The sequence below is a fragment of the Marmota monax genome, unplaced genomic scaffold, assembly GCF_021218885.2.
Source record: "Marmota monax isolate L192 unplaced genomic scaffold, Marmota_monax_Labrador192_F-V1.1 WCK01_AAM20220418_F8-fsc00141, whole genome shotgun sequence".
NCBI lineage: Eukaryota > Metazoa > Chordata > Mammalia > Rodentia > Sciuridae > Marmota > Marmota monax.
In genome coordinates this window covers 4861293-4886282 of record NW_026692981.1, presented here as the reverse complement: position 1 = coordinate 4886282, position 24990 = coordinate 4861293, and the positions used below count along the sequence as shown (strand labels likewise).

Sequence of the window (24990 nt, the reverse complement as noted above, 5' to 3'; positions counted from 1 at the left end):
GTTCCTAAGGTTCCTCTGCCAAGAACGATGGCACTTTTATGCGGGACATGCAGTAAAGTGTTAAACATTAACAGGATTTTTTGTGTTCTTGCTGAGCCAGGGGTGAGTTCTGCCTACTAATGGCTCTCGTCTCCCAGGATCCCCTCTTTCCCTCGTTTCAGCACCACTGAAAACGAGCCTGTTGGCATCTGATCTTTCACTTTGTGTTGGCTGTTGGCACCGGTGTGGGCTCTGTGGAGAGGTGTTCTGTACTTCTCCTCCTTGCCTTCAATGATAAATGTGTGGGTAAAGCACAGGAGCCCGAGGTCCGAATCCCAGAGCAGCTCTGCTGTACAGTGGCTCTGTCCCCCTGGGAGGAGGGACCTTCTCCCAGTGCCCTTGCTCTGCAACCCTAGAGGAACCTGTGTTGAAGGAGGAAGCATGTGAAGATGGCGTTAAGTGGGTTTTCATTTAGCAGCGGTGGGGTTGTCAGCCAGCTCTCCTGCATCTAGACCAGGGTCTCAAAGGCACTGCACAAAGGCACCTGATGGTCACTGTTTCAGGGAAAGGAGGCCTTTTGGAACAAATGTGTCCAGCACTAGTCAGTATCCACAGCTCTCCATCAGGGGAGGCGGCTCATCACTTCAGATCACAGACTCACTAAATGGACAGTGAGGACTCAGATCCAGGATTTACCTTTAATGTCGTGTGATCTTAGGTAGGTACCTTAACCTCTCTGTGCTTCTGCTGCCGCATCTATAAATTGAGGAAAAATTTTGCAGTGTGATTGACTTCTCTGGGGATTAACAAGCCACTATGTGAGAAGCACTTAACAGAGCACCTGGCAGAGTAAGCACTCAAGAGCATTCGCCGACTCACCTGTTCTCCTAGATTCAGGGAGGCTGGTGTCAGGAAGTGCCGTAATGTCAGTGTGCTAGTGAGTCTGTGACTGAGGCCGCGCTGATCCCTCACGATGGCTGGGGTCTAGGTAGTGTCCTGATGCTCCCTGAGGGTGGCTTTGTTCTTGAGGTTCGCAGTGCTTCTTGGTTTGGGATCTGCTCCCACCAGCATGGCTGCTGACAAGGAGTGTGGGAAGCAGGCTGCCACCCCAAGCGGCTGGGTGGCAGGAAGCAAGTGGGGTGCGCGGGAGCTGGGGAGCGCATGCAGGTCAGTGAAGCCCATCTTGGGCAGCGCCAGGTGGCTGTGTGGACGTAGGAGCTGGAACAACTGCAGCCGACAGGCACCCAGGAAGCCGTGTCCTAAAGCGTCACAGGCCCTTGACATCAAGCCGGGTGTCTGATGAACAGGCGCGTCATGGGAGTTCTCTGTGGCAACAGACGTCCTCATGGATGCTCACGACTGAGGGCCGCTGGAGAGCGTGTCATCCGCTTAGTAAATAAATTTGGAATGATGGGGTCACCGTCTTCAAGCAGAGTTGAGCAGCAGTGACCTGGCGTCACAGACGCCCCACAGCTCTTGCCCAGCTCCCCAGCCTCTAGGGGTACCTGCTCCCCCACATTTTAACTAAGCTCTGCACATGAACTCATGTCATTTAATGTAAGCGTCACTCCGTCTCGCCATTCTCATTATGCGTAGATATAGAAATTTAAGGGGCAGGAACGCTCATCACACTTTTTAAAAAAATGTTCACTTAGAAAGTGATGCCATCATCGTAAGCAGCTTGGTCATCTCGTGCTTCTTCATAAGGTCTGTCCAGACTTTCCCCCAGAAGAACCTCGTTGTGTATAAAGCCCTGTGAAGCCCGGCTGCCTCCTCTGCCGCTGTTTAACTTCCAGGACTTAGACTATTCATGTTGACATCAGTCACAGCAAAGACTGATCACTATCACCACTAAGTAGGCACACAGACTTGCTTCATTGGGTGTGTGGATTCGGTTCCCCGCCCTTCTCGGCTCCCCCTGCACGTCGCCCCAGTTCTGGGAGCACCTCTGCCCAGCTCGGCTTCCTGGGGGGATGCGGCCTCGTTGCCACAGTGGGCATGAGCATGGGTCAGCTTGTCCACCAGGGCGTGGAGCTCCTCGGAGGCTGAGACAAGGATCCAAGGGGAGAAGCACCCTGCGGATCCTCATGGGATGTCGCAGGAGTACCAAGGGAACGGGGTGAAGTAAGGTGCCCGGGGAAAGTCCATCAGAGCGGGGCCCAGGTGCATACTCCAGAAAGGTGCTGAGATGGTGTCTCAGGAGGTCACTCAGAGAGCAGGTCTAGAGAGCCGTGTGTGCCACTGCCCCTCAAGTTCACCCTGCAAGGTCCCTGGGAGCATATGTCCAAGACCAGAGTCCTGGACCAGGTTGGTTGGAGGCTCGGCAGACGGCCAGTGTTTCTGGTTCTCTGGGCCATGTGGTCTCTGTGGCAACTGTCACATCCACTCAGCTCTCACTTGGAACTGCAGCAGACAGCATGTAAATGAATGAGCAAGGCGTGCCCCAAAAAGTTTATGTATAAAATAGACATCAGTTAGATTTGGCATAGGAGCTCTACTTTACCAGCCTCTGACCTGATCAGGATCAACTGAGTTAAAAAACAAAGTGAGTTCAACTAATAAGTAATAAAGAAAGTAATAATGAAGCATTCTGTGTTTGATTTAGAGAATTTTTCATTTCTATCACTCAGGTGTAACATCTCATCTCTCCTTATGTGTGTGCAAACGTGCACACACTCATTCCCATTTGTATGTGTCTACCAGTAGCAGGGTGATGGTGCCGTACAGATCGTACCTTAGAATGGCACATGACTTGGAGTACAGTGTCTCCAGGTGCCAGTTCTGGATGCAACACACCATTACAAGTGATGATGTGGCTGGGCACAGGGCAAGGGCCCAGAACCCCAGACACTGAGGAGACTGAGGCAGGAAGGTTGCAGGTTGAGGCCAGCCTTAGCAACTTGGCAAGGCCCCATCTCAAAAGATAGAAAGTGCTGGAGTACATCTCAGTGGTAGAGCACCCCTGGGTTCAATCCCCAATTTAAAAAAAAAAGTAATAATTTGCCCGATTTCTTCCTACTAGTAAACTGGAGACTAGGGCCAACTGCATTGTCTTTATAATTTTATAAATTATTTCTTCCTGAGTCCTGATGGTTAGTCATTTTCCATTTGTGCTTTCCAGAATGAGAGCTATGCTTTGGATTTAAGTCTCTCAAATTTCAATAAGTGGTTTTTTGAAAGTTTAATTTTAAAAGATTTAAGAAACTTGCCCAACTCTGTAGTTTTGTGCCCTGTCCTGATATTCGTTTAATTGGTTCTGCTAATGTGAATGCCCTTTCAAATATGAAAAAATAAAGCAAGAGGGAAAAGTTGATTATTTCTGTAATTGGATTTTCTCTTGAATAAAATGATTTCACCCACTTTATCTTTCTGACTTCAGGGATGGGGGCGGGGACCAGTTTCCTTTCATATAGTAGGCAGCGGCGGAAGCGGAGGTAGTCTGTTCCAGGGTATCAGAACGGCGACCTGGTTTTGGTTGTAATTAATTACTGATGCTGAATGTACACCGGCCCCTGCTTTCATTCCCAAATGTAAATTTCCACTGTGGGCAAAATAATTCCATCCAGGAAGAATTCTAATTACTTTAGTAATTATCATCTTATCTCCAAATGGAATTCAGACATTTGCTGCCGTTTATGAATGTTAGAAATGTTTCATTTCCTTTTCACCTTGAATAACAGAAAAATACACATCACTGAATCCGGCCTCATTGAACCTTATAATTCACGTTACCATAGAAACAGGAAAACTCATATAAGAATTGTGTTAACAGTACCGCAGACAGTAAATACCTTCACTTTAACCAGCAGTGCCATAAAAAATGATTTTAATAACAGATGTGTAAAAATTCTGTGAAATTTAATCTGGCTCCTTTTAAATATTATAACAGTGTTACGCAGTGTGCTTACTTTTAATTTTTAAAGCAGTATCTTTGGTCTTCTGTAAGTCTTTGTGCTTATTTTATTCCAAAATATTTGCTGTGGAACACAAGCATGATGTTACAGGATGAAAAACTTACTTAACACAGTATGTATTTAGTTTTTAGTTAAGAGCAATGATTCATTTGGGTTTTGCTTGAAGCCAACTGTATATTTTGGATTTATACGAGGCTTAGAAATGTCACGGGTGACATGAGATGCAGTGGCATCACATCTTTGGGTTGTCCCTACCTGCCCCCTTATTTTTTGCCTCTGTTTTTTTCTGAGTTTAGGAAACAATTTCCCCATATACTTGATCAGTTTTTGCTACAGGAATTTAATAGTTTTGTTGTTTTATCACTTTTAATCCTGATCTCTCAGTATCCAGACATTTATGAAACGTTACCAGATCCCTTGCTGTTTTTTCCCATATATTTCTTCCTTCACTCCTGTCGCACATATTCCCTTCTTTCTTCAAAAAAGTAAAAATCTACCAAATTTAGCCAAATGACTCACCTAGATAATTTTGGTTTATTATAAGTTGATTTGTTACTTTTAATAACAAGGAATAGTTAGGGCTGGGTTTGTGGCTCAGTGGTAGAGAGCTGGTCCAGCACTTGTGGGGCACTGGGTTCAATCCTCAGCACCACATAAAAATAAATTAATAAAATAAAGGTATCATGTTCAACTACAACTAAAAATTTTAAAAAGGGAATAATTAAAAACTACCAAATTTTCGTCAGGCAGAGGTCTTTGAAAGTCTACTTTTAATTATAAATATCATGACAATATGTTAATTACACAGTAGCATGCAGGTTTTGCCTATATTTGAAAACAGTTTCTTTAAACAAGTAGATTTAAACTTCTCTCTACAGGGCAGAAATTGCTGGAGGTATTCTGTGAGAAATGTCACACTTGATATATATTAACAGGAATACATTTATAGTCTTATTGTTTTCAGTTTCCAGACAAATCAGGTTGAGGCTTTGTTTTGTGAGTCTTTTTATTATTATCTTCCTCTTTGAAACTTTATCCTAAGAGAATGTGGTGTGTGTCGGTGGGCCTCACTGAAGTGGCAGGAGCTCAGCATCATGAGTTTGATGGGCTTCATCAGGGTGTCGTCAGGAAGAGAAACTGCTGTTTGCTAACAGAGGATATTTAATACAGGAAATTGGTCATAGAGACATTAGAAAGCTAGAAAACGCCAGTTTTCATCTTCTTAGAATCACATAATAATTGACAGGATGGTGCCTCATTTTACATTTGTGATCTTCTCTTAGGTTAACTGTATGAAGATGATCATTTCTACTCAGATTACTCAGATACTTTACCTTCTCTGTTAATGAAATCTGTGTGTTTTTGTTTTTAAGTCAAAGATTTCCTAGTATCCTGCAGTTCATCTTTCTTACATTTTTTGGTTGATCCAAAAGCATTACAGAAATGTTTACAATTTGTATTTGAGTCACAGAAGCCTTTAAGATTCAAAAGAAAACTATGAACACTTTCTCCATAAAAGTATATGTACGTTTCTATGTGTAATTTTGGGGGGCCCAGACACCAAGAAAATGAACCTTAGAGTGAAATTTTAAAAAAGAGCAGCGTTGGCAATGCCCTTTGTTTATTCTGCATGCCCGAGGTTGGTACTTGTTACATGTACGGCTGTCTGAACTATATTTTGTACATCCACATGGTCCTTCCATGAGCTCCTAGTAGGAGAGTGATTCTGTGTCCTTCAGCAGTGAATGGCGTACTTAGAAGGACAGAGGGATGGGTGGATGGATGATGCATGAACTGATGGATGGGAAAATACTCATGCATTGCAACAAACTTCCCCAAACAAAATTGTGTGTAGAACTGCTACTTTAGCTGAATACTTTTTAAGTGAAAATTTGCCTGAGTTTAGATCATCTTTAGTTTTCAACTTCTATTGACCTGTTTTTACTAGTGCAGTCAGTTTTGTCATAATTCACTTTCATAAACAGAAAAAAATGCAAAGTATGATTCTTCATTAGATATTGGAAGACTTGGTCAGGTTTCACTGCAGCCAGAATGTTGCTCATATCTAGAGCATTTTAAAATTTCTTAACTTTACACATAAACCATCTCACCAAATGTCAATGTCTTCCAATTTTAGTGAATATTGTTTGTGGTAAGAAAATCAAACTTGTTATATAAGCTCTCTGTAAGTATGTTTTATATTCTGATTATACACTCCTTCTATAAATTCTTTTCTGTTTTGAACTGAGGGGTCCTTTTATTTTTTAATTTGAGGCAGAGTCTAAGTTGCTCAAGCTGGCCTAGAACTTGCCACCCTTCTGCCTAGGTCTCCTGAGTAGCTGGACTGACAGGTGTGCACCACCACACTGGCATCCTTCTATATAATTTCCTAATATTGAGCCGTGGCACCAGGTCACAAGGCACTTGAACAGAAACATGAGCCATATGTGTGCTGGAAGGGGAGAGCCCAGGTTGGGGAGATGTTCCCCACTCATCAAGCAGTAGGTCAGTATAAGTATTCCTGTCTGTGGATGGCTCAGAAAGAGGAAGAAGCAGTAGTGTCAGAGGAAGGAAACTGAGATCCAGGAAGATTTGCGCCCAGGGTACCAGCCACATTAGCACCAGGTGTCTTCCTCATCTGAGCCTCAGGAGGAGGATAAAGGCTCATCCCTTCTTAGACTGTTGTGAGGATCAACTGAGCGCAAGACACACAGAACAGCAGCCAGCACCCAGCAGGCGTGATTGGATGGCCACTTGCTCTCCCATTCTGCTGTCATATGTACCTAATTAGAATGAATGAATGAATGAATCAATGAATCAATGAATGAATCAATGACCTTAGGAAGAATAAGTTCAGCCAGTAGCCATCTTGGGTTTGAATCATTGGTATTCACAGGGCTGGTAGAGAGCCGGCCCAGACCAGGTGGGACGGTTTGGGTAGGAATTCCAGTCCCACCAGCAGTACTCAGGGTGACCTTTTACAATTCACTTAACTTTGATGGATCATGATTACCTTCTTTTTAAATGTGATTCCAAATATACCAGCTGGCAGTACTGTATTTCAGCAAATTGATATACAAGTATTGTTACTAATAATGGTTTTGTTTTCTGTTAATTTATGATCCTCTAGTGCTCATAGAGCATCAAAGCAGGGAGCACATCAGTGAGTCAGGTAAAAAGGAAGATGGCCATGGATGGGGACTGAAAACTTCAGAATGGGTCCCTCCTTCACACCCCAGCTTGTCTGTGACTGTTGGTAATTTACTTTTCTGAATCTTAGTTATCTAAGGTTATTATGGTCATGTCTCGTGGAGACTGAAATAGAATCTACCTCACAAGAAGGTGGTATTAAAGAAGGTATAAGTTGTTAACATATTGTCTGACTCTTAGTATTTCTATAATAAATGGTACTTGGTAGCATTTCTGACCTAGTTACAGTAATGTAGCAGATTCAGTTCTGCACTGTGTGGTCTGCACCATATTGAACAATGTATTAATTAAGCTTCTCTATGAATGCCTTTAACTATACCTGTTTTATGGAAGAGAAAACTGAAGCATATTAAGGCTGAATAGTGTGCAGCAAGATGGGGTGGAAGGTCTTAGTTACCTGAGGGAAGGTTTTGCAAGCAGCCCTGTTAAGGGATCAGGAATGGACTAGCCTTTTTTTTTTTTTTTTGGTCTGAATGACTATGGCTTTTTAACCTTTATTATAATGTTTTGATGCTTTTTCTGTTTTTAGCCCCAGTTGTTTAAGAATTTTTTTTTTTTCATAAAATCATGAAAAAAAATTTAGAATTGCTGAAAAAGTCCCTAGGTTGATGTGAAAATGTTGCATTGTTTCTCAGGTTTCCTGTCAGTGGACTGATTGTTTAGTGTCACACGATAGTATTTGGCAAATAGGTCCAAGTTTTCTTTCAATTATTTGCTGATTTCTGGCTCTGAACCTAATTCCTTGCAGCCTTAGCCTTGCCTTTCAGCCTCCTTACCTTCAGTTCCTCTCTGTCCGCATTTAATTGACTACATCCCCATCAAAAGTTCAAGTCCTGGGACCTGTTAGAAGAATACATTATGGAGGATTCCTGCTTTCCATGTCTTCAAAAAGTCTGCCTCCCACACAAATGTTTGACAGATTTGTTGTTGGTCTCATCTAGACAGCATCAGACATTCACCCAGTGTTGAGCAGAGAGTGTGAAGGTTTGTAGTAAATGCATTTATGGTGCAGCTACCAACAGGATCTGATTTTGACACTGGGATTGTTCCACAGTGCTTCTTGATGCCTGTGTTATTTAGTCCTTCTCCGGCGCTAAGTCTTGGGCAGCCTTGACTAGCTTCTGTCTCCTACAAGGTATGCTATTTCTGGAAGTTTCAGAGGAGTGGAGTAATAGGTAGCCCTTTTGTCCACCTTCGTCTCCTGTTTTTGAGATCATCCGTGCTGGTGCAGGCTCCACCCGTGGCTCTTTTACTTGAAGCACCTTTCCACGGTGTGTGCATGCCACATCTTGTTTTCCCTTGCACAGCCGACACACGTGTGGACTGTTTCCAGGTTGGGTGTTATGAAGAATCCCACCCTGAAAATCCACGTGCAGAGCGGGGCATGGCCGTAGGTTTTCATTTCTCCTTGGTAGATAACTAGGAGTGGAATCGCTGGTCACAGTGTTGTGTTTAACTCTTTAAGAAATTGCCCCAATGTTTTCTAAGGTGACCACATCAGGTCACCTTCCTGTCCAGGATGGATTGGGTTCAGTTCCTCTGCATGTGCACCGACTTCTCAGCCCTTTCAGAAGAGCCTTGTGTTGTGTGTGGCCCTTGACGGGCGTGGTGCCCTCGCCTGGCAACTGGTGGCTCTTTAAGACTTTCGTGGAGAACCCTTGGTCACAGGCCTTTCCCCATGTGGGACTGTATTCCTCATCCTGTCAGTGAGCCGAAGAGATCTGAATGAATCCTGGGAATAAGTCTTTTCATGAAATATAAGATTTAGGAATATTGTCTCCTAATCTGTGGCTTGTCTTTTCAGTTTTTAGCGTTTTCTTATAAAGAGATTTATTAGTTTATCTAGTTTTTCTTTCTTTCTTTTTGCAATTGGTGTTACAGCTAATAAATCGTTTCCTAACGTGAGGCCACAAAGATTTTCTCCCTTACTTCTTCCTACAAGTTAAATAATTCTAGCTCCTACATTTGGGTCTGTGATACATATTGAAATTTCTTATTATATTAAGTAAGGGCCTAGTAAGTTTGGGACTGTGCGTGTGGCACCCAGTTCTAGCATCATATTAACAAGAGCACTGTGTTTCTTTCCTCATTGAGTTGCTTTGGCAGTTTTGTTGAAAACTGCTGCCACACTGTATTGGTATTATTAAAATTTATAATAAATATTTACATCAGATTCATTCATTCTACCAATTTAAAAAAAAATGTTTTCACTCTTCTGAAGTTCTTTGCCTATCTATATAAATTTTGGAATCAGCTTGTAAACTTGTGTAGAAAAACATGCTGGTGTTTGTTAGCAGCTGCATTGAATCTCTAAACCAGTTTAAAGAGATTTCAATCTTCCACTCAGTGAGAATGTTCTATTTTTCTTTTTGATTTCTCTCTGCAAATTTTAAGAAAATTTATTTCTTTCATTTGTAGCATACAGCACTTCTCAAATTTATTCGTAGGTTTAGTTATTCTGTGGTTTTCTTGACTTCATTTTCAGATGGATCATTCCTGAGATATAAAAATTCAGCTGAGTTTTGCGTGTTGGCCTCGGCCTCTGCCTCTCAACTCTCTCATTCTGGAAGGTCACTGGGTTCCTTAGAGTCTCTGAGCATGAGCTCATGCCACCTGCCCTGGGGACACTTGCCTTCCCCCTTCAGCGGCCATGCCTTCACCCCCGTCCTCTCCTCTGTGCTGACACGCCCATTGGTCGATTGGGTTGAAGAAGGAGACGGAGATGCTCTGGCCATTGCCAATCCTGGAAACGCTCTCGGTCTCTCACATATAAGTATAGGGGCTGCAGGTGCCATGGATGTCTGCTGGGTCGTGGGAGTTTTCTGAATCTCTTAAACTCCCAGGAGGCCTTTTAAAGTCCTTGAGTATGGTTCATCACATTGAGGGTATTTGCCTGTGTCAGACCAGCCTTGTGTTAAAATGGGTCATGGCATACAGTCCTCCTTCCCTGTCGCTGAGTCTGTTTGCTAATACTATTAAGAACCCTGATCCTGCTCTGAGAGAGACTGGTCTAGAATCACTGCTCATCTTGGGTTCCCATAGCAGGGTAATGCTGGACTCATAATGGGTTCTTTTTCCCGTCTCTCTTAATAGTTTCTGTGGTCAATTTTACTGTCTCTTAAATGTTTAATAGAATTCACCCTAAAGCCACCTGAGTCTGCCTTGTTTTGTCTCAGTGACAAGATGTTAAATCACAAATTCAATTTTGTAATAGTATAATCAGATTTTCTGTTGTTTTTTTTTTTCTGGAGCCCATTTTATAGCTTAATTTTTCAAAGAATTCGCCCAATTCATCTAAATTGTGAATGGGTTGGCATAGTTGTTATGATACACTGAATGTTTTCTTAATGTTGGTGGCATCTGTGGTGACATCCTCTCCTTCATGCCTGATGTGGTCATCTGTATGATCCTCCTTCTTGGCGCAGCTAGTACCTTAGTTAGTAAGTTATTGAAGTTTTCTTTACAAAAATACAACTTTTGCTTTTATTGATTTTTTTTTCCTTCTGTTTTCATTGATTTCTTCTCTTATTTTTTCATCTCTGTTTTACCTGGAGTTAGGTTTGCTCCTCTTTATTAGCTTCTTGAGACTAAAAGCTTAGATTATTGACTATACCTTTCTTAGATACCAGTTCTATGAATTTCTAAGAAGTGCATTAACTGCATAGCACATATTTACATGTTTTCAACTCTACTCAGTTCAAGATATTGTGTTCCCTGTCTACCTCCAGTTTACTTTTCTGAAAAGTTTTGAATAATTGTCCTGAAATAAATCTTGGCAGGACTCAAAAAGATGTCTTTTAATTATGTTTTAGTTATGCTTATATAATTTTGATGGCTCTGATCTCTGACTCTGGAGATAAGCAGCTTTTGCATTGGTCCTACTTTTTTCACATGGAATTCAAAGCTCATAATTTATTGATTTAAAATAGCATCACTTTTTCATGTTTTTGCCAGTAAAACAACAAATTGCAAATGGAAGTCTTGAGATGAATTAAAGTACCTTTTAAGTAGTATCTCAAGTGTTCAAAGTGTGTAAATTTACATATTTTTATTCTAGGCAAAATAATAAACTCTTGAAATATTTAAGGATTCTTCAATACCAGCCTAGAACTTGCAAATAGTATGTCCTCCCTTTATGTGTTCCTGATATATTTTCCTAACTGAGCATATCACTGCTTCCAATAAGGTCAGGTGCATAATTGCAATCTTTCTTATTCCATTCCAAGTTATTTAACAAACCAATTTTGCCAGTAAATGTAAGATAGAAAAAGAGTGGGTCAAAATTTCCCTGTTACTTAAACTAATTGAACATTTTTTTTATCTTTATCTTTCAGAATTATTCTCTGAAACTACTATGAAAACATGAATATAGAAAGTTTAAAAAAATTTAAAACATAAACTAATGATCTCATACATTGCATTCATAGCTTCAGTAAAATTGTGGAAATGATAATTTTAAAAATTTGAATGTTTTGAAAATTCATACATCTTAAACACAGTGTTTATCCAGAATTAGCATCTTGCATAGTTGGATTAATATTCTCTTTTACACTCCTTATGATTTCTTCTTTGCTACTTAAATCATGTGATATTGTTAGAATTTGCTCCACTTCAAATTTCTGTGATTTTCCCATACATAGGAGAATTATTTCCTACGTAAATTAACAGTATGAGATTTGCTTTCCTGAGGGGCCAAATGATTTTCAAGAGTGTAAGTAGCATCATTTGCATATATAAAATTAATGTCTAGATAGATGAGCCTCACCTCACGCTAATGTGTAGCCTTCACTTTCAAAACATGGTCTAGGAAATTAGCTCATCTTGTTTAGTGGATGGGACGCTAGGCTTTGCGTTTGTTTTAGGGGGGATTTGTTTTTGTTTTACTGCCATGTGTTTTCTTTCTAAATAAAACCTTGCTGATATAAATCTAAAAAAAGAAATTAACTTATGTTCTTATGTACTTTGAAACCAATTAAACTGCTTCTGCTCTAAAATATTGACTATAATAAGTCACTAAATCATGCCAACCCCTCCCCTCCTGAGTCATTGATCCACTTTTTGTGTCAGTTATCAAATACCTGGGTGAACAGAACATCCCCTCTGTTAACATTATGACTCCACTGGACCCCGAGGCCAAAGTCAGCAGGTGTTGCTTAATGTTACCAGCTCTGCTGGGCAGGATCAAGGGGGACAGCGGAAATCAGGAAGGGGCTTTCCTGCGGGAATTCCCTGCGCTGTATTGCCAAGTTCATTCCAATTCATAGGTTGGGACAAGGACCAATTGTCTCTGTCTCTGCAGTCTTTCACTGGCATTCTTTTTCTTCTAATTTCCCAGGGGAGACGGGCTTCTCTGTCATTATCTGCTATGATCTGTTACTTCTATTCTTAGTTGTGAATTTCTTTTGATTAGGTGTAGTTAAAAGGCAAGTGGAAGTCTGGCTAATTGAATATTATTTATGTAACTTTCCTGTTCCACATGCTTCAGTTAGTCCAGAGAAGTGGGCTTTTTATTGCACCTTACTGTAGGAAGCATATGATTTTATGCTTTTTTAAAATGCAGTTTTGATAATTGCCCTTTAAAGAAGAAAAATGCATTTATATCAGTAAAATTAAAATTTTTTTTCTTTTGCCACAGAGAAAAGTTCTAGTCTTTGGAATTTGTCTTACTAATTAAAGTTTGGCCAAATTAATAGCTAGATGAGACAAAGAAGAAATCAGAAGTGAAATATTTCCTAAATAAATTTTTCATCCTTCTTTGAGTGTGCAAAGTGTGGAAAACTGTTGTTCTTATGGTGGTGCCTGTATGGAGAACTTAGTGATTTGACTTTCCTCCATAAAACATCCCTGTTCTCTCTTCTGCCCCCAAACTGTTGAATTCATCTATATAGAATTATATTTATATGATAGGAAATCTGATGTGGGTTTTTATTGTGTGATTTGAAATGTTTTTTTTTTTCTTGTTCATGGATTCAGAATAATATTAAATTTTTGAATTCTTTTAATACATTTTTTATTCAAAAGTTTAATGTTAAGTTGTTGCTGTTGAAGTACGAGAGGACTTTGTAGCATACTTTGGAGAAACTGGCCCACACAGAAATGACCCCGAGACCCTCACATTGGGCCTGTGAAAGACAAAGGCACCTGCTACCCAGTCACTCTGTGATAAAAAGCTCTTCGTGCTTTGCCCTTACAAATGAAGGGAGATCAAAAATCACTGTGCTCTCATAGAATGTCTCAAACCATGAGGGAGACCAAGTACCAGCACCTGGAGGAAAGAGGGACTGACTGCTGGAGTGAGTCAATACTTTTTTTTTTTTCAGTTACAGTTGAAAGAGTTGCTTAAGTAAATCTTCCAGAAAATAGAACAATAGCTAAAACATGAAAAATAAGAACAAACTGAGGACCAATCCTAAAGTCTCAACATTCAAAAATGTGGAATCCTTAGGAAAGAAAAATTGCAGAAGAAATTAAACAAGATAGTTTCCTAGACTGACAGAATGATTCCGCTGGGCCTTACCTTGTGTGAATGTTTAGAGACCTAAAATCATGAAATTTTAAAACATTGAAAATTTGTAACCTGAAAGTCTATGAAGAGAGGATTGTGGAGCACCTATAAGAACTGTGTGGGGCCTCATCGGTCTCTCTCCTGCCACCCTCTTTGGAAAAGTACCCAGTTCCATGTGCATGTACCAAGGTGAAGCTAAGGAAGATCAACCCCAGCACGTCTCTGATAATCTGAGGTTACATTCTCAGTCCTGAACTCTGCGCCGATTTTTAAAATCTGAACAACTTCCTCAAGTGTTTCCACGGCAACCAGTGGTTGTTTGCTTTATTGGTAGAACCGTAGTCAGGTGTGTGCCCAAGCCTTTATTCCCCTGGACTCTCAAGGCAGGAAGATCCCAAATTTGAGATCAGCCTCAACATTTTACTATTTAGGACTTTTAAAAAATGATTTGCGAATTTCCTTTTCTTAAAATGTAAAGAATAATGTTTTGGGTTTTTTTTTTTTTTAACCTGACAGAGAAATGGAATAATTAGGGCTTGCCGTCAACCTCTTACTCTCTTGTCTTGTTATTTTCTAGAGTTCCTGGAATAACTATTGCTACAGATATCATCTGTGGTTTTCCTGGAGAAACAGATGAGGATTTTCAAGAAACGGTGAAGCTGGTTGAAGAGTACAAATTTCCAAGCCTCTTTATTAACCAGTTTTACCCAAGACCCGGAACTCCTGCTGCAAAACTGGAGCAGGTGCCAGCACAAGTGGTAAGATATTTCCTCATTAGGTGTTAGTTGGTGCCGATGCAATGCCCGCCCAAGGGTCCTGGCTCATGGGGTAACCCTTGAGTTTCAAAATATGAGAATCCCAAGTTGGAATCAGGGTAGGGGGCAGGACCACAGAAGAGTCAAATGACCTTCGGTAACTAAAGATGGCTAAATATCACCTTTTTCTTCGTTTGAGGAGTGAGGCTTAAATATCATCCTGAAAAAAAAAATTAACTATTATGCAGTATTTGCCTGCGTGTAGGAGATTGTTGGAGGTTTCAAAATTAGGCAGCATTTAAATATTTAAATGTCTAAATTTAAATATCTAATATTAAACGCAGAGAGCATGAGTTGCAGTAGCCTAGCAGGCCCCAGGTTCCATCCCCATTAACACTCTCTCTCTCTCACACACACACACACACAGACACACACACATACACACACACACCACACACACAGACACACAGACATACACACCACACACACACATACACATACACATACACACCACACACACACATACACACACACCACACACACACACAGACACACACACATACCACACACACATACACACACACATACAACACACACATACACACACACACCACACACACACATATACAGACACACACAAAAGTTGCAACATTTACGTTGCACTACCAAGACTTATGATGAAGTCATGGTAACCCACTTTGTGTGCTGATGAAAAGATTAACAGAGAGACTGACGTTCCAAGACAGACCCTGACCTACACAGACACTCAATTTACTATAAAGGTGACCAAGCAGAGAAGCGAGGAAAGAATGAAATTTTTCAATACATGGCACTGGCTCAAGTGGAAGTCCTCTCGGGAAAGCACCACAACCAAACCCTGAACCTCCTCCTAGTGCACCTCCTGCCACAAGAGGAGTAAGCTCCAGGGAGGCGACAGGTCCAAGGGTGGAAGCTTTCTAGAACAGTCCAAAGGAGGGTCTCTTATGACGCCGTGGAGAAGGACACCGTTTCTTAAACAGAACGCGGACGGCAGGACTCTAACAAGACAGGAACCTGCACCAGGCTCAAATGAAGACTGTGGCTCTCAGAGCACCAGGAGGAGGGCGTGGACACAGGCCGCAGGGTGGGGGAATCTAGAGTGGCCTCCGCCTGTGGGGAGCAGCACCCATGTCACATACAACTCCTGTGAACTGGGTGGGGACAAATCCAACTGCTAGGCACGCAGGTGAGCAGGCAAAACACCCAAACTGCACCTCAGGGGAAGGTACGCAAGTAGCTAGTAACCTGTGCCCCATACCACAGCCACAGGGGAATGTAAAGCCGAGGGGATGCCGCCACGTGTGGACACCGAAACAGGGCTGCCAAGCGCTGCCGAATTTCTATGCCTTGCCATGGGGACTGTAAAGTCACTCAACTACTTGGGAACTCTGTTTGACAAAATCTAGTAAAGTCAATCCATTACATTTCCCATGACTCAGCAATCACACTCCTTGGTAAACACAAAAAAACCCTTCTCAAACCAGTGGGTAAAAGCAAGAATGTTGCCAGCTGTATCAGTGACACTATTATTTACATGCTGAAAATACCTACTTCCATTTTAATAAGACGGATAATTCATGCTGTATGCAATGGAACACTATTTGCCCATGAGAATGGTTAAGTTACAGCTACATTTAAAAACAGGCTAGATTCACCAACTTAATATTTAGAAAAAAAGTCAAATTCAAACACTGATAAATTCTTCCATTCACATCAAGTTTAAAAACAGTTCAAACCAATTTACAGAGTTAGGATGATGGAAAGTGGCTTGCTCTGGGGATGGAAGAGGAGAGAAATGCATTCACAGCACGACAGGACCCTCTGACAGCTAGTACAGTTCCAGTGTGAGTGTCTGTGTCTATGTGTGAGTGTGAGTTTGAGAGTGTGTGTGCGTGGTGCTGGGGATTGAACCCGGGGCCTTGGGCATGCGAGGCAAGCACTCTACCAACTGAGCTACATCCCCAGTCCCTCAACTCTTCTTGAAAATTATTGTACTTATTTCTGTTCCTCTGCTTTTCTAAATTTGTCAAATTTTACTGGAAATTCTGTGGACTTTAATTTAGGATGATGATGATCCTGTTGAGCATTCTGAGAGCACTTAACATGGCATATAAAGCTTTCTGATTCTGAATGAAAATCTCTCTTCAGGGATCTTGATCTTCTCCAGCTTGTGTCAGTCATGTTTCAGAGTCATCTGCATACGAGTCTCATAGATCACTGAAAGTCGTTCTCTTTGATATTATTTTCATTTTTGTCATTTAGAATTGGATGATTTAAATGTATTTACCTTTTATTTGTGTTGTTAATTCTAATTGGCTTTCTGTATTTTTAGATTCTATGTATGCTGTTATGTCATTAGATGGTTATAGTGTCATTTTAGCCTTTCCAATCCTCAGAATTTTTTATTCCGTGTTTTCACTGGGTTGGCCAAAATGGCCAGCATGCTCACAGATAGAACTGACCACCTTCATCTTGTTCAAACCTGAGGGCAGGGCATTCCAGCACTGAGTAAAAGTCAGCTGTGGCAGGTTTGGGGTTAGAGAAGTTCCTTTCTCCTCCTAGTTTTCTGAGAGTTTGGAGATATTTTATGAAGACTTTGCACTGTTGTCCATGGAAGGTATTGATCTGTGGTTTCCTTGGAATCTCTTCTTGATGTTGACATCAGAGTAACATTGGCCTCATCAAACGACTTGGGAAATATTTTCTCTTCTACATTTTTCTAGAAGACTCTGCACAGAACTGGTTTATTTCTTCCTTCAATATTTGTAGAGTTGCCTGTTGGGGTAAGCTGGATTCTAAGTTGGCCCCCCAAATTCCCTCATCCCCTTCGCCCCTAGGTCCGTCCCCACATGACCCCACGTGGGACTGTGAATTTGACATCGGTCTGCCCTCCGACTTCTTGGCCTGCCCTCTTGAGATGACTTTTCGGTTTTATGAAGGGAAGCGCGTGTTTGCAGTGGGTTGATTTCTCAGCCTGACCTGCCATAAATATCAGGAGTCCAGCAGCCTCTCTTCCTTTTGGGCTCTGTCCTGTGTGGGCTTTGCAGGGCCGGGCCTGGAACCCAGGGCTCACCCACTCTGGGCACACACTCATCACAGCCCTGTCCCAGCCTCTGCCCCCTTTTAATCTGTGTTTGCACTTTTATAATCTTGTGTGTGTGTGTTCTGAAGTAATTTCTCAAGAACTCTGTGGGTCTCCCTGGGTTTCTGTGGGATAGAAGCTGCCCCCACAGGTCTCACTGAGATGGCCCCTCCCTGCGTGGCCTGCTGCTTGAGCGCATCTCACTTGGGAGGACTTTCCTTGGGCTCTCTCATGAGGTCTGGAAACCTCGACCATCCTCCTCAGAGGTTTTTTTCCTGCTTCATTTTCTCCCATGTCTCCCTCTGGGATTTTAATGGTATATGTTGATATTTTCATTATGTCCCTCAATGTCTGGTGTGTCTTCTCCCATACTCTCCATACTTGTTCTCTGTATTTCTGTCTGGGTATTTTCTTGTTCCCTGCTAGTTACTTCATATTCAGAATCAATACAACAGCATCTTGGTCCCTGAGGAGCAGCACCAGTTACCACCCAGGAGGCTGTGTGTTATGCAGCTCTCTGTCACTGTGACAAAATACCTGAGCTAATCAACTTATAAAGATGGGAGGTTTATATTGGCTCGTGGTTTCAGATGTTCTTGTTCATGCTCAGTTGGCTCCTCTGGTTTCAGGCTGTGGCTGCACTGGTTACCGTGGTGGGATTGTGTGGCAGAGGAGACCGTTCACCTCCTGACAGCCAGGAAGCAAGAGAGGAAGGGGGTGATTGGGTCCCCAGGTCCCCTTCAGGGCATCACTCCCAGTGACCTAACTTCTTTTTGCCACCATCTCCCAGTAACATCACAAGATGGGAACCAACCTTTCCACTCATGGGCCTTTCGGTGTGTTCAAGATCCAAACTATAGGAAACTGCTAGAAACTCAGACTCTCGCGCCCTGTCCTGTCCTGTACCTGCTCACTCGTGATCTCGCTCTCTCTCTCTCTCTTTTGTTTTTTTTTGTGGTGCTGGGGATTGAACCCAGGGCCTTGTTCATGCAAGGCAACCATTCTACCAACTGAGCTACATCCCCAGCCCCATCCCTCCTAATCTTTAATTAAAGATTAATTGAGTAATTAAGTTATTTATTTAATTATTTCATCATTAAAATTTGTGAAGTGCTGTTCTAATTCACTAATCCTTTCTTCATTTGCTTTGGTCTGCTGTCAAACGCACATATAGAATTTCTAATTTTAGTTAATTTACTTTTTTGAGGGGTGGTAGGTACTGGTAATTGAACCCAGGGGCACTCAACCACCAAGCCACACCCCCAGACCTTATTTGTATTTTATCTAGAGACAGGATCTCTCTGAGTTGCTTAGTGCCTCACTTTTGCTGAGACTGGCTTTGAACTCACTATCCTCCTGCCTTGGCCTCCCAAGCTGCTGGGATTACAGGCATGCACCACTGCGCGCACAGCCTTACTTTTTGCTTCTAGGTCTACAGTTGGATTATTTTTCAAGGATTCCAGGGTTCTGGTGAAATTCTTTTTAATGTCCTGTTACATCTTGCACCTGTGACTCAGTTATCCAAAAGTGCATTCTGCAGTCTCCGGTAGCTGCATCTAAGTTTGATTTGTTCTATTGTCTTTTTCTTTTCTTGATCTTGATCATCGGTCTTCTCTCTCTCTAGTAAATTTTTTATTGAATAATGATTGTGATTTATAGCACAAAACAAGCACCAAGCCATTTGGGTTCCAGACCTCACTGTGTCCTCTCTGAGGCAGGGTTATGTTACCTCTGTCGGAGGTCAGGCCCGGAGTTCTAGTCTGAGACTGCCCCCTCTATTTCGGATGAGCCCATGGGACCTGAGTGTTTTCTCAGTTCCTAGCTTTTGCTCAGCTGCTCCGCTGCTCAGTGACAAGGCCACTTCCACAGGATAAATCTCTAGAAGAGAAAAGGGCTGCACTTATTGAACGCTCCTTCCCCTTCCACCCCATTCCCCTTCTGCTCCAGGCCTCATTCCTTGTAGCCTTTTGAGGCTCAAATCATACGTACCGTAAGAAGCATTCATCTTGTGAGTGTTCTTGGCAAGAGCGCTGCTCTGGTGCAAGCCAGTCTGCCTCACAAGGAGTAGGTCCGCTGCCCGGAATCGGCTTTCGAATGCTCTCCCTGTCTTGCCTTTCATTTTCTGAACATAGCCCTATAGTGCTCCCTTGCATATTCAGACTTACGCAGCCCTGGCGTGGCAGATCTTAAAGATTTCATTGCTAAAGTGGGTTTAGGCGTTCAGGGAAATGGAGCCGGAAGGGCACAGGCTGGCCCAGTCTTCCCGGCCCCATACATGCCCAACATCCCCTGCCAGCGTGGCGCAGTCCCCTCGGCAACACACCGTTTTCACCCCGGATCCAGGGCTTACGTGGGTTCCCTCTGGGTGGGGTACCTTCTGTGGGCGTCGATAAGCACGTCCTGATGGGCACCCACCACGATGGCACCTGCATGATGGCACTCCTTTGCTCTGAAAATCCTCTGTTCTGCATGGCCATCCTCCTCCCCTGACCCTGGACAGCCACTGGCCCTTTTACTGTCGGCCTGGTTTCACCTTTTCCTGACTTCCATGTTTGGGAACAAGCAGTGTGTAGGCTCTTCAGACTGGTTTCTGGCACTTAGTAAAATGGATGTGATCCTCCGTGGCTTTTCCTGGCTTGGCAGCTCACTTCATGTGAGCACCAACCATTCAGTGCTGAATAACCCAGATGTGCCCCAGTTGATCCATTACCTCCTGAGGGACAGCTTGGTCACTTCCAGGCTTTGGTGATGCTCCTGAAGCTGCTATAGACATCTGTGCGCAGGTTTCTGAGTGACACCGTTTCAGCTCAGTAGTGGGGGTGTCGGAGAGTGTGGTTGCTGGTCACATGGTTGAGATCTGCGAGGAACTGCCACACGGCCTTCCAGGGGGCTGGCCTTAGTGTGTCCCAGCAGCCCTGAGTGGGGCTTCTGTTGCTTCACATCCTCCAGGACATTTCGCTCTCTGTGTTCTGGTGTCAGCCCTTGCAGTTGTGCGGGCTGGTGTGTAGCTTACTTCTTACTTTGGGCCAGTGTTTTCTGCGCCTGGAATCCAGCAGGGCTTGCTCTCTTGCGCTGAGCTCCACCCCGCATAGCACATTGTATCCTAATGTGGGATCCGCTGATGCCGCGTTATCTTCCTGTACCTGGGTTTGTCCTGTGTGTTTTTTCTTAGACGAGGTGTCTGTTCATGTCCCTTGCACATCTGTGTTCCCTTACTGATCGGTTTTAGGAGTTCTTTGTGCAGTTTGGACAGCAGTCCTTTCTTAGATGTGCGGATTGTCTTGTCCTTTTCTTGAAGCAGAATCTTTTTAGGGGGTTGTTTGCTGGGAAAGTTACTATTTTCGACTGCACTTCAAATCGAAGCAGCAGCTGTAGGTTCCGGGTTGCTGGGGCCTTCTTATGAAGCGGTTTTACTTTATCATTTAATTCCACTATTTTGTCCTGAGGGATCAATATCTTAGGATGTTTTTAATGAATTTTTGGTTTGGTCAGTTTTTAGGATTGTTCACCTCGCCATGAAGCTGATGCTTCAGTAAACCTATTTGATATTCTCCCAGGGCCACTGAAGTTGGGAGACGTCAAACAAATTTTCTCTCACTCCAGGGCTGGAGATACAAAGGCAGGCCCCAATCCCCACACCCTGCTGAGGAGCCCCCCCCCTCACTTCTTTACAGCACCTGGAGGTTTGCCGGCTCTCTCTGATGCTCATTGGCTGAGACACCAGCCTCTGCCTCACTGTCACAGGCTGTCCTGTGTCTTATGTGACTCTTTCTTACTAGGACCACCAGTCCTTTTGGACTCGGGCCCACCTGCTCCTCACCTTAACTCATCCTATCCATAACACCCTAAATCTTTGGACTTGTTTAAGTTCCTTTTATTTTATAGTGTTAATATGCATGTTTACGGGTAAATAAATTGCAAAAATATCAGTACACAAGTAATATTAATGTAGATTTTTTTCCATTTTTTTATTGGTGCATTATAATTGTAACCAATGGTGGGGTTTGTTGTTACATATTTGGACATACACACATGTGACAGTAACTTGACCAATATCATTCCCCAGTATTTTCCCTCTCTTTTCCCCTCTCCTGTCAGTGATTTCTTTCCACTATTCTGTTAATGTCCCTTTGATTTTTTTCATGAGACCCCACACGCACATTCTTTTTTCTTTCTAGTTTCTACATATGACAGAAAATATGGGGTTTTTAACCTTCTGAGATTGACTTATTTCATTTAACATAATGGTCTCTAGTTCCATCTACTTTACTGCAAATGCCATGATTTCATTTTTTTTCTTTATGGCTGATATGTAACCACATTTTCTTTATCCACTCATCTGTTGAGAGACTCCTAGGCTGGTTCCCTAGTTTGGCTGTTGTGAATTGTGCTGCTGTAAAAGTGGGTGTGTGGGTGTGTCACTGTAGTGTGATGACTTCAGTTCCTCAGGGTAAATACCCAGGAGTGGTACAGCTGGGCTGTAAGGTGCTCCAGGCCTAGGATTTGGAGAGCTTCCGTGCTGATTTTCATAGCCGTTATAGTCATTTCCATTCCCACCAACAGGTAAAAGTGTGTCTTTTCCTCCATCGTCTCCAGCATTTATTCTTGTTTGTATGTACTCTTGATGGCTGCCATTCTTACTGAAGGGAGATGAAATCTAGGGTATAGTTTTGGTTTGCTTTTCCCTAATTGCTAATGATTACCAAACCCTATTCCTAAGTAAGGTCCCACTCAGAGGTACTAGGATATAGGACTTCAAAACAACCTTTTGGGGGGATATGCTCCAATCCCCAGCACTCCTCTGTGTTTCTATAATGATGCTATAAGTAAACTGTTGCACTGGAGGTTTATCTCTATACAATTCAGAAGCTTAAATAAAAGAACTAAGTATTAGAGAGGAAAGTTTAGAGATCTGCGGTCAAGACAAGACACATCTTGTACAGTGAGTCTTATTGCTACTCCTAAATTTACCAAAAAATAGTAGTTGTTATTCGCCTATGTCAGGTAGTTTTTGAAACTAGAATCCACTAAACTACAACACTGCTGGAGCATGGTGACAATTATGTCCTGTTTGATTTACTTCTAGTTTCCTTGCCTGCCCTCCTCCCCTGCCCCAAGGAGAAACAGTGAGGGTGAGTTCTAAGTCATTGTTGGAGGTGGAGCCCACCACCCCTGTTCAAGTGACAGCTTCCTTTTCTGCCTGTAGCGTGACAGTGAGAGATTTCATTTCTGCTAAGCACAAATCTCCAAATATATTTTCCCTGTGTCAGAAAATAGATTTCAATATAGTTTCCCCTTTTCTCATAACTGCTTTTACATAAATACTATCATTAATATAAATTAATTTCAGTGTTTGAAAGTATTATAATAGAGAACTGCTAGGTGACTTGGGTTATGTATTTTTCTTAATCATGTAAATCACCAAAGGGGTAAAGTACTGGCTGGTCTAAATTTGCAGTTTGTAAGGCAAGGGTTAAATTCTTTGCCAATCCTGAAAAAAAGAGTCAAACATTCTTAAGTTCTATGAGGAAAAAAAAGTAGATAATGCATTGTCACGATCAGGGTAAACTGCATTTTTTTCTTAGCTTTTGCAAGATTAATTGTATATAAGATATTTGATAGTGAAATCACTTGAACCAAGTAAGACTTGGAGATGAAAGGTCAAATTGTGCACGTATGCCTTCCCTGTTCCATGAAGTCTTCCTTCAAAAGTCTTCCAATAGTGTTCTACAGTTGTGGCTGAGCTTCTGGGTCTGCCTACTAGAAAAGGCACTGAAGTCTAAAAACTCTTTTGTTCCTATGCTATCGATCCCTGACTTACCTTGGTAGAAAAATTTGATGAAAAATAAATTGTAATGAAATCTTTAAGAGGTCCAAGACTTGGAAAAACTTTCCAGGTGTCAAGGGGGGCTGCCGGAAAGGTTTCCAGTGTTTCCCTGTAGTGGTAAGTCCACCCACTTGCTGACCCTCCTTATTTCAGTGAACATAGTGTCTCCCATTTCCATCCATGTTGCTGCAAGTGACAGGATTTATTCTCTTTGTGACTGAATAGCATTTGTCTATGGGAGGGACAGGCAGACAGAGACATTTTCCTTGTTCATTTACCTGTAGCTGGACACCCAGATTTGCATATCCTGGCTATTGTGAAAAGCAGGAGGGCAGATAGCTCTTTGGCTTGCTGATTCTGTTCCTTTGGAATGTACCCCCTGCAGTGGAATTGTCACTCCATTTTAACTCAGGTGGAGAGAAGGTGGACTGTCTGGGCATGCTCAGTTGCTGCTCGGTGCAGTCACCAGGATCCTTGCAGGAGGAAGACAAGAGGGTCACAGTTAAAAAGAGAGAGAAGCAGAGGTCAGATGGGTGCATTTTGCAGGTCGAGCATGCAAAGAGGCTGGAGAAGCTGGGAAGGCAACCGTGGGTTCTCCCCAGACCCTGCAGAAGCCCAGCCCTCCCAAAAGCCTTGCTTTTATCGCATTCAATTTATTTTCTATTTCTCACCTCTAGCTGCAAGATAAGAGATTGATTGTTTTGCACTAAATTTGTGGTAGCCTGTCCCTGCAGCAGGGCTACATTTGTGACCGGTTCTGGGGTATTTCCATCTGAGAGTGTTGTCTGGCTTTTGGAGACAACTGGGCTACTTGATCTGTGGCTCCTTCTATTCCTCAGGGTTTGCTGTGCCACTGGACACACGATCACCCTAGGGCTTAGCAAGGTGCTTCCCTGCAGGCACAGTGATTGTCAGGCCCAATCAGAGGGACAGAACAGAACTTGTAGAGTTAGCATTTGTTCAGCCATGAGCATGTCAGGCATTGCTCAGGGCACTTTGTATGTAGTATGGAAGCTCCTTCTCACAGCAGCCCTGAAGAAGGCCACTGTTAGGTCACTTTACGTACCAGGAGACTGAGCTCAGAGCAAGGAGTTCACCTGCCAAAGATCACACAGAAGAGCCCCCACCTGCCTCTACACCCCTCTGTCTTAACCGTGCCTCCCCACCCCCTGCCACTTCCTGCACCCACATCCTCTGACCTTGTGCAGGGCTCGGCCTGTTCCCTATTCCTCTTCTCAGCCCAGACTCCTTTGTCATCCTCCTGCGTGTCTGGGGACAGGGCAGCCAACAGAAGTGGGGTCATCTGTGCTCTTCATTTAGGCCTCCACTTAGTCTTCCCGGGTCACCCCAGCCCTGTTTTCCTATTCCTCAGTGTTCCCAGAAGGTTCTGCCCACAGCTATACCACGGCTCATCATGAACTGCGGTCATTGTCCTTATATCTCTAGGCTTTTAGAAATTTTGAGGCCATTTTTCTGTGTCGCTTGATAAAATACCTGGTACGCAACAGAAACCAAGTACAGGTTCAACCAACAGATGCTATAAAATTTAATTCTAAAGGCTGAGATGCTGTCATCCGTGAGGAATGGAGGGCACCCGTGTGGGAGAGAAAGAAGGCTTGCCCGTTACAGTGAGCAGCGGGGCAAGAGACCTGGGCATCAAGGAAATGCGGAACATTTAA

General features: G+C 42.8%; 1 protein-coding gene across 1 annotated transcript in view; it reads left to right on the top strand.

The window, feature by feature from the left end:
* The window catches only part of Cdkal1 (CDK5 regulatory subunit associated protein 1 like 1), a 195633-nt gene that overhangs the window by 37008 nt on the left and 133635 nt on the right, over positions 1–24990 (top strand). Inside the window, exon 3 of the mRNA XM_046452522.2 lies at positions 14186–14366. Coding sequence (XP_046308478.1) covers positions 14186–14366 — 181 coding nt within the window. The remainder of the gene's footprint in view (positions 1–14185; positions 14367–24990) is intronic.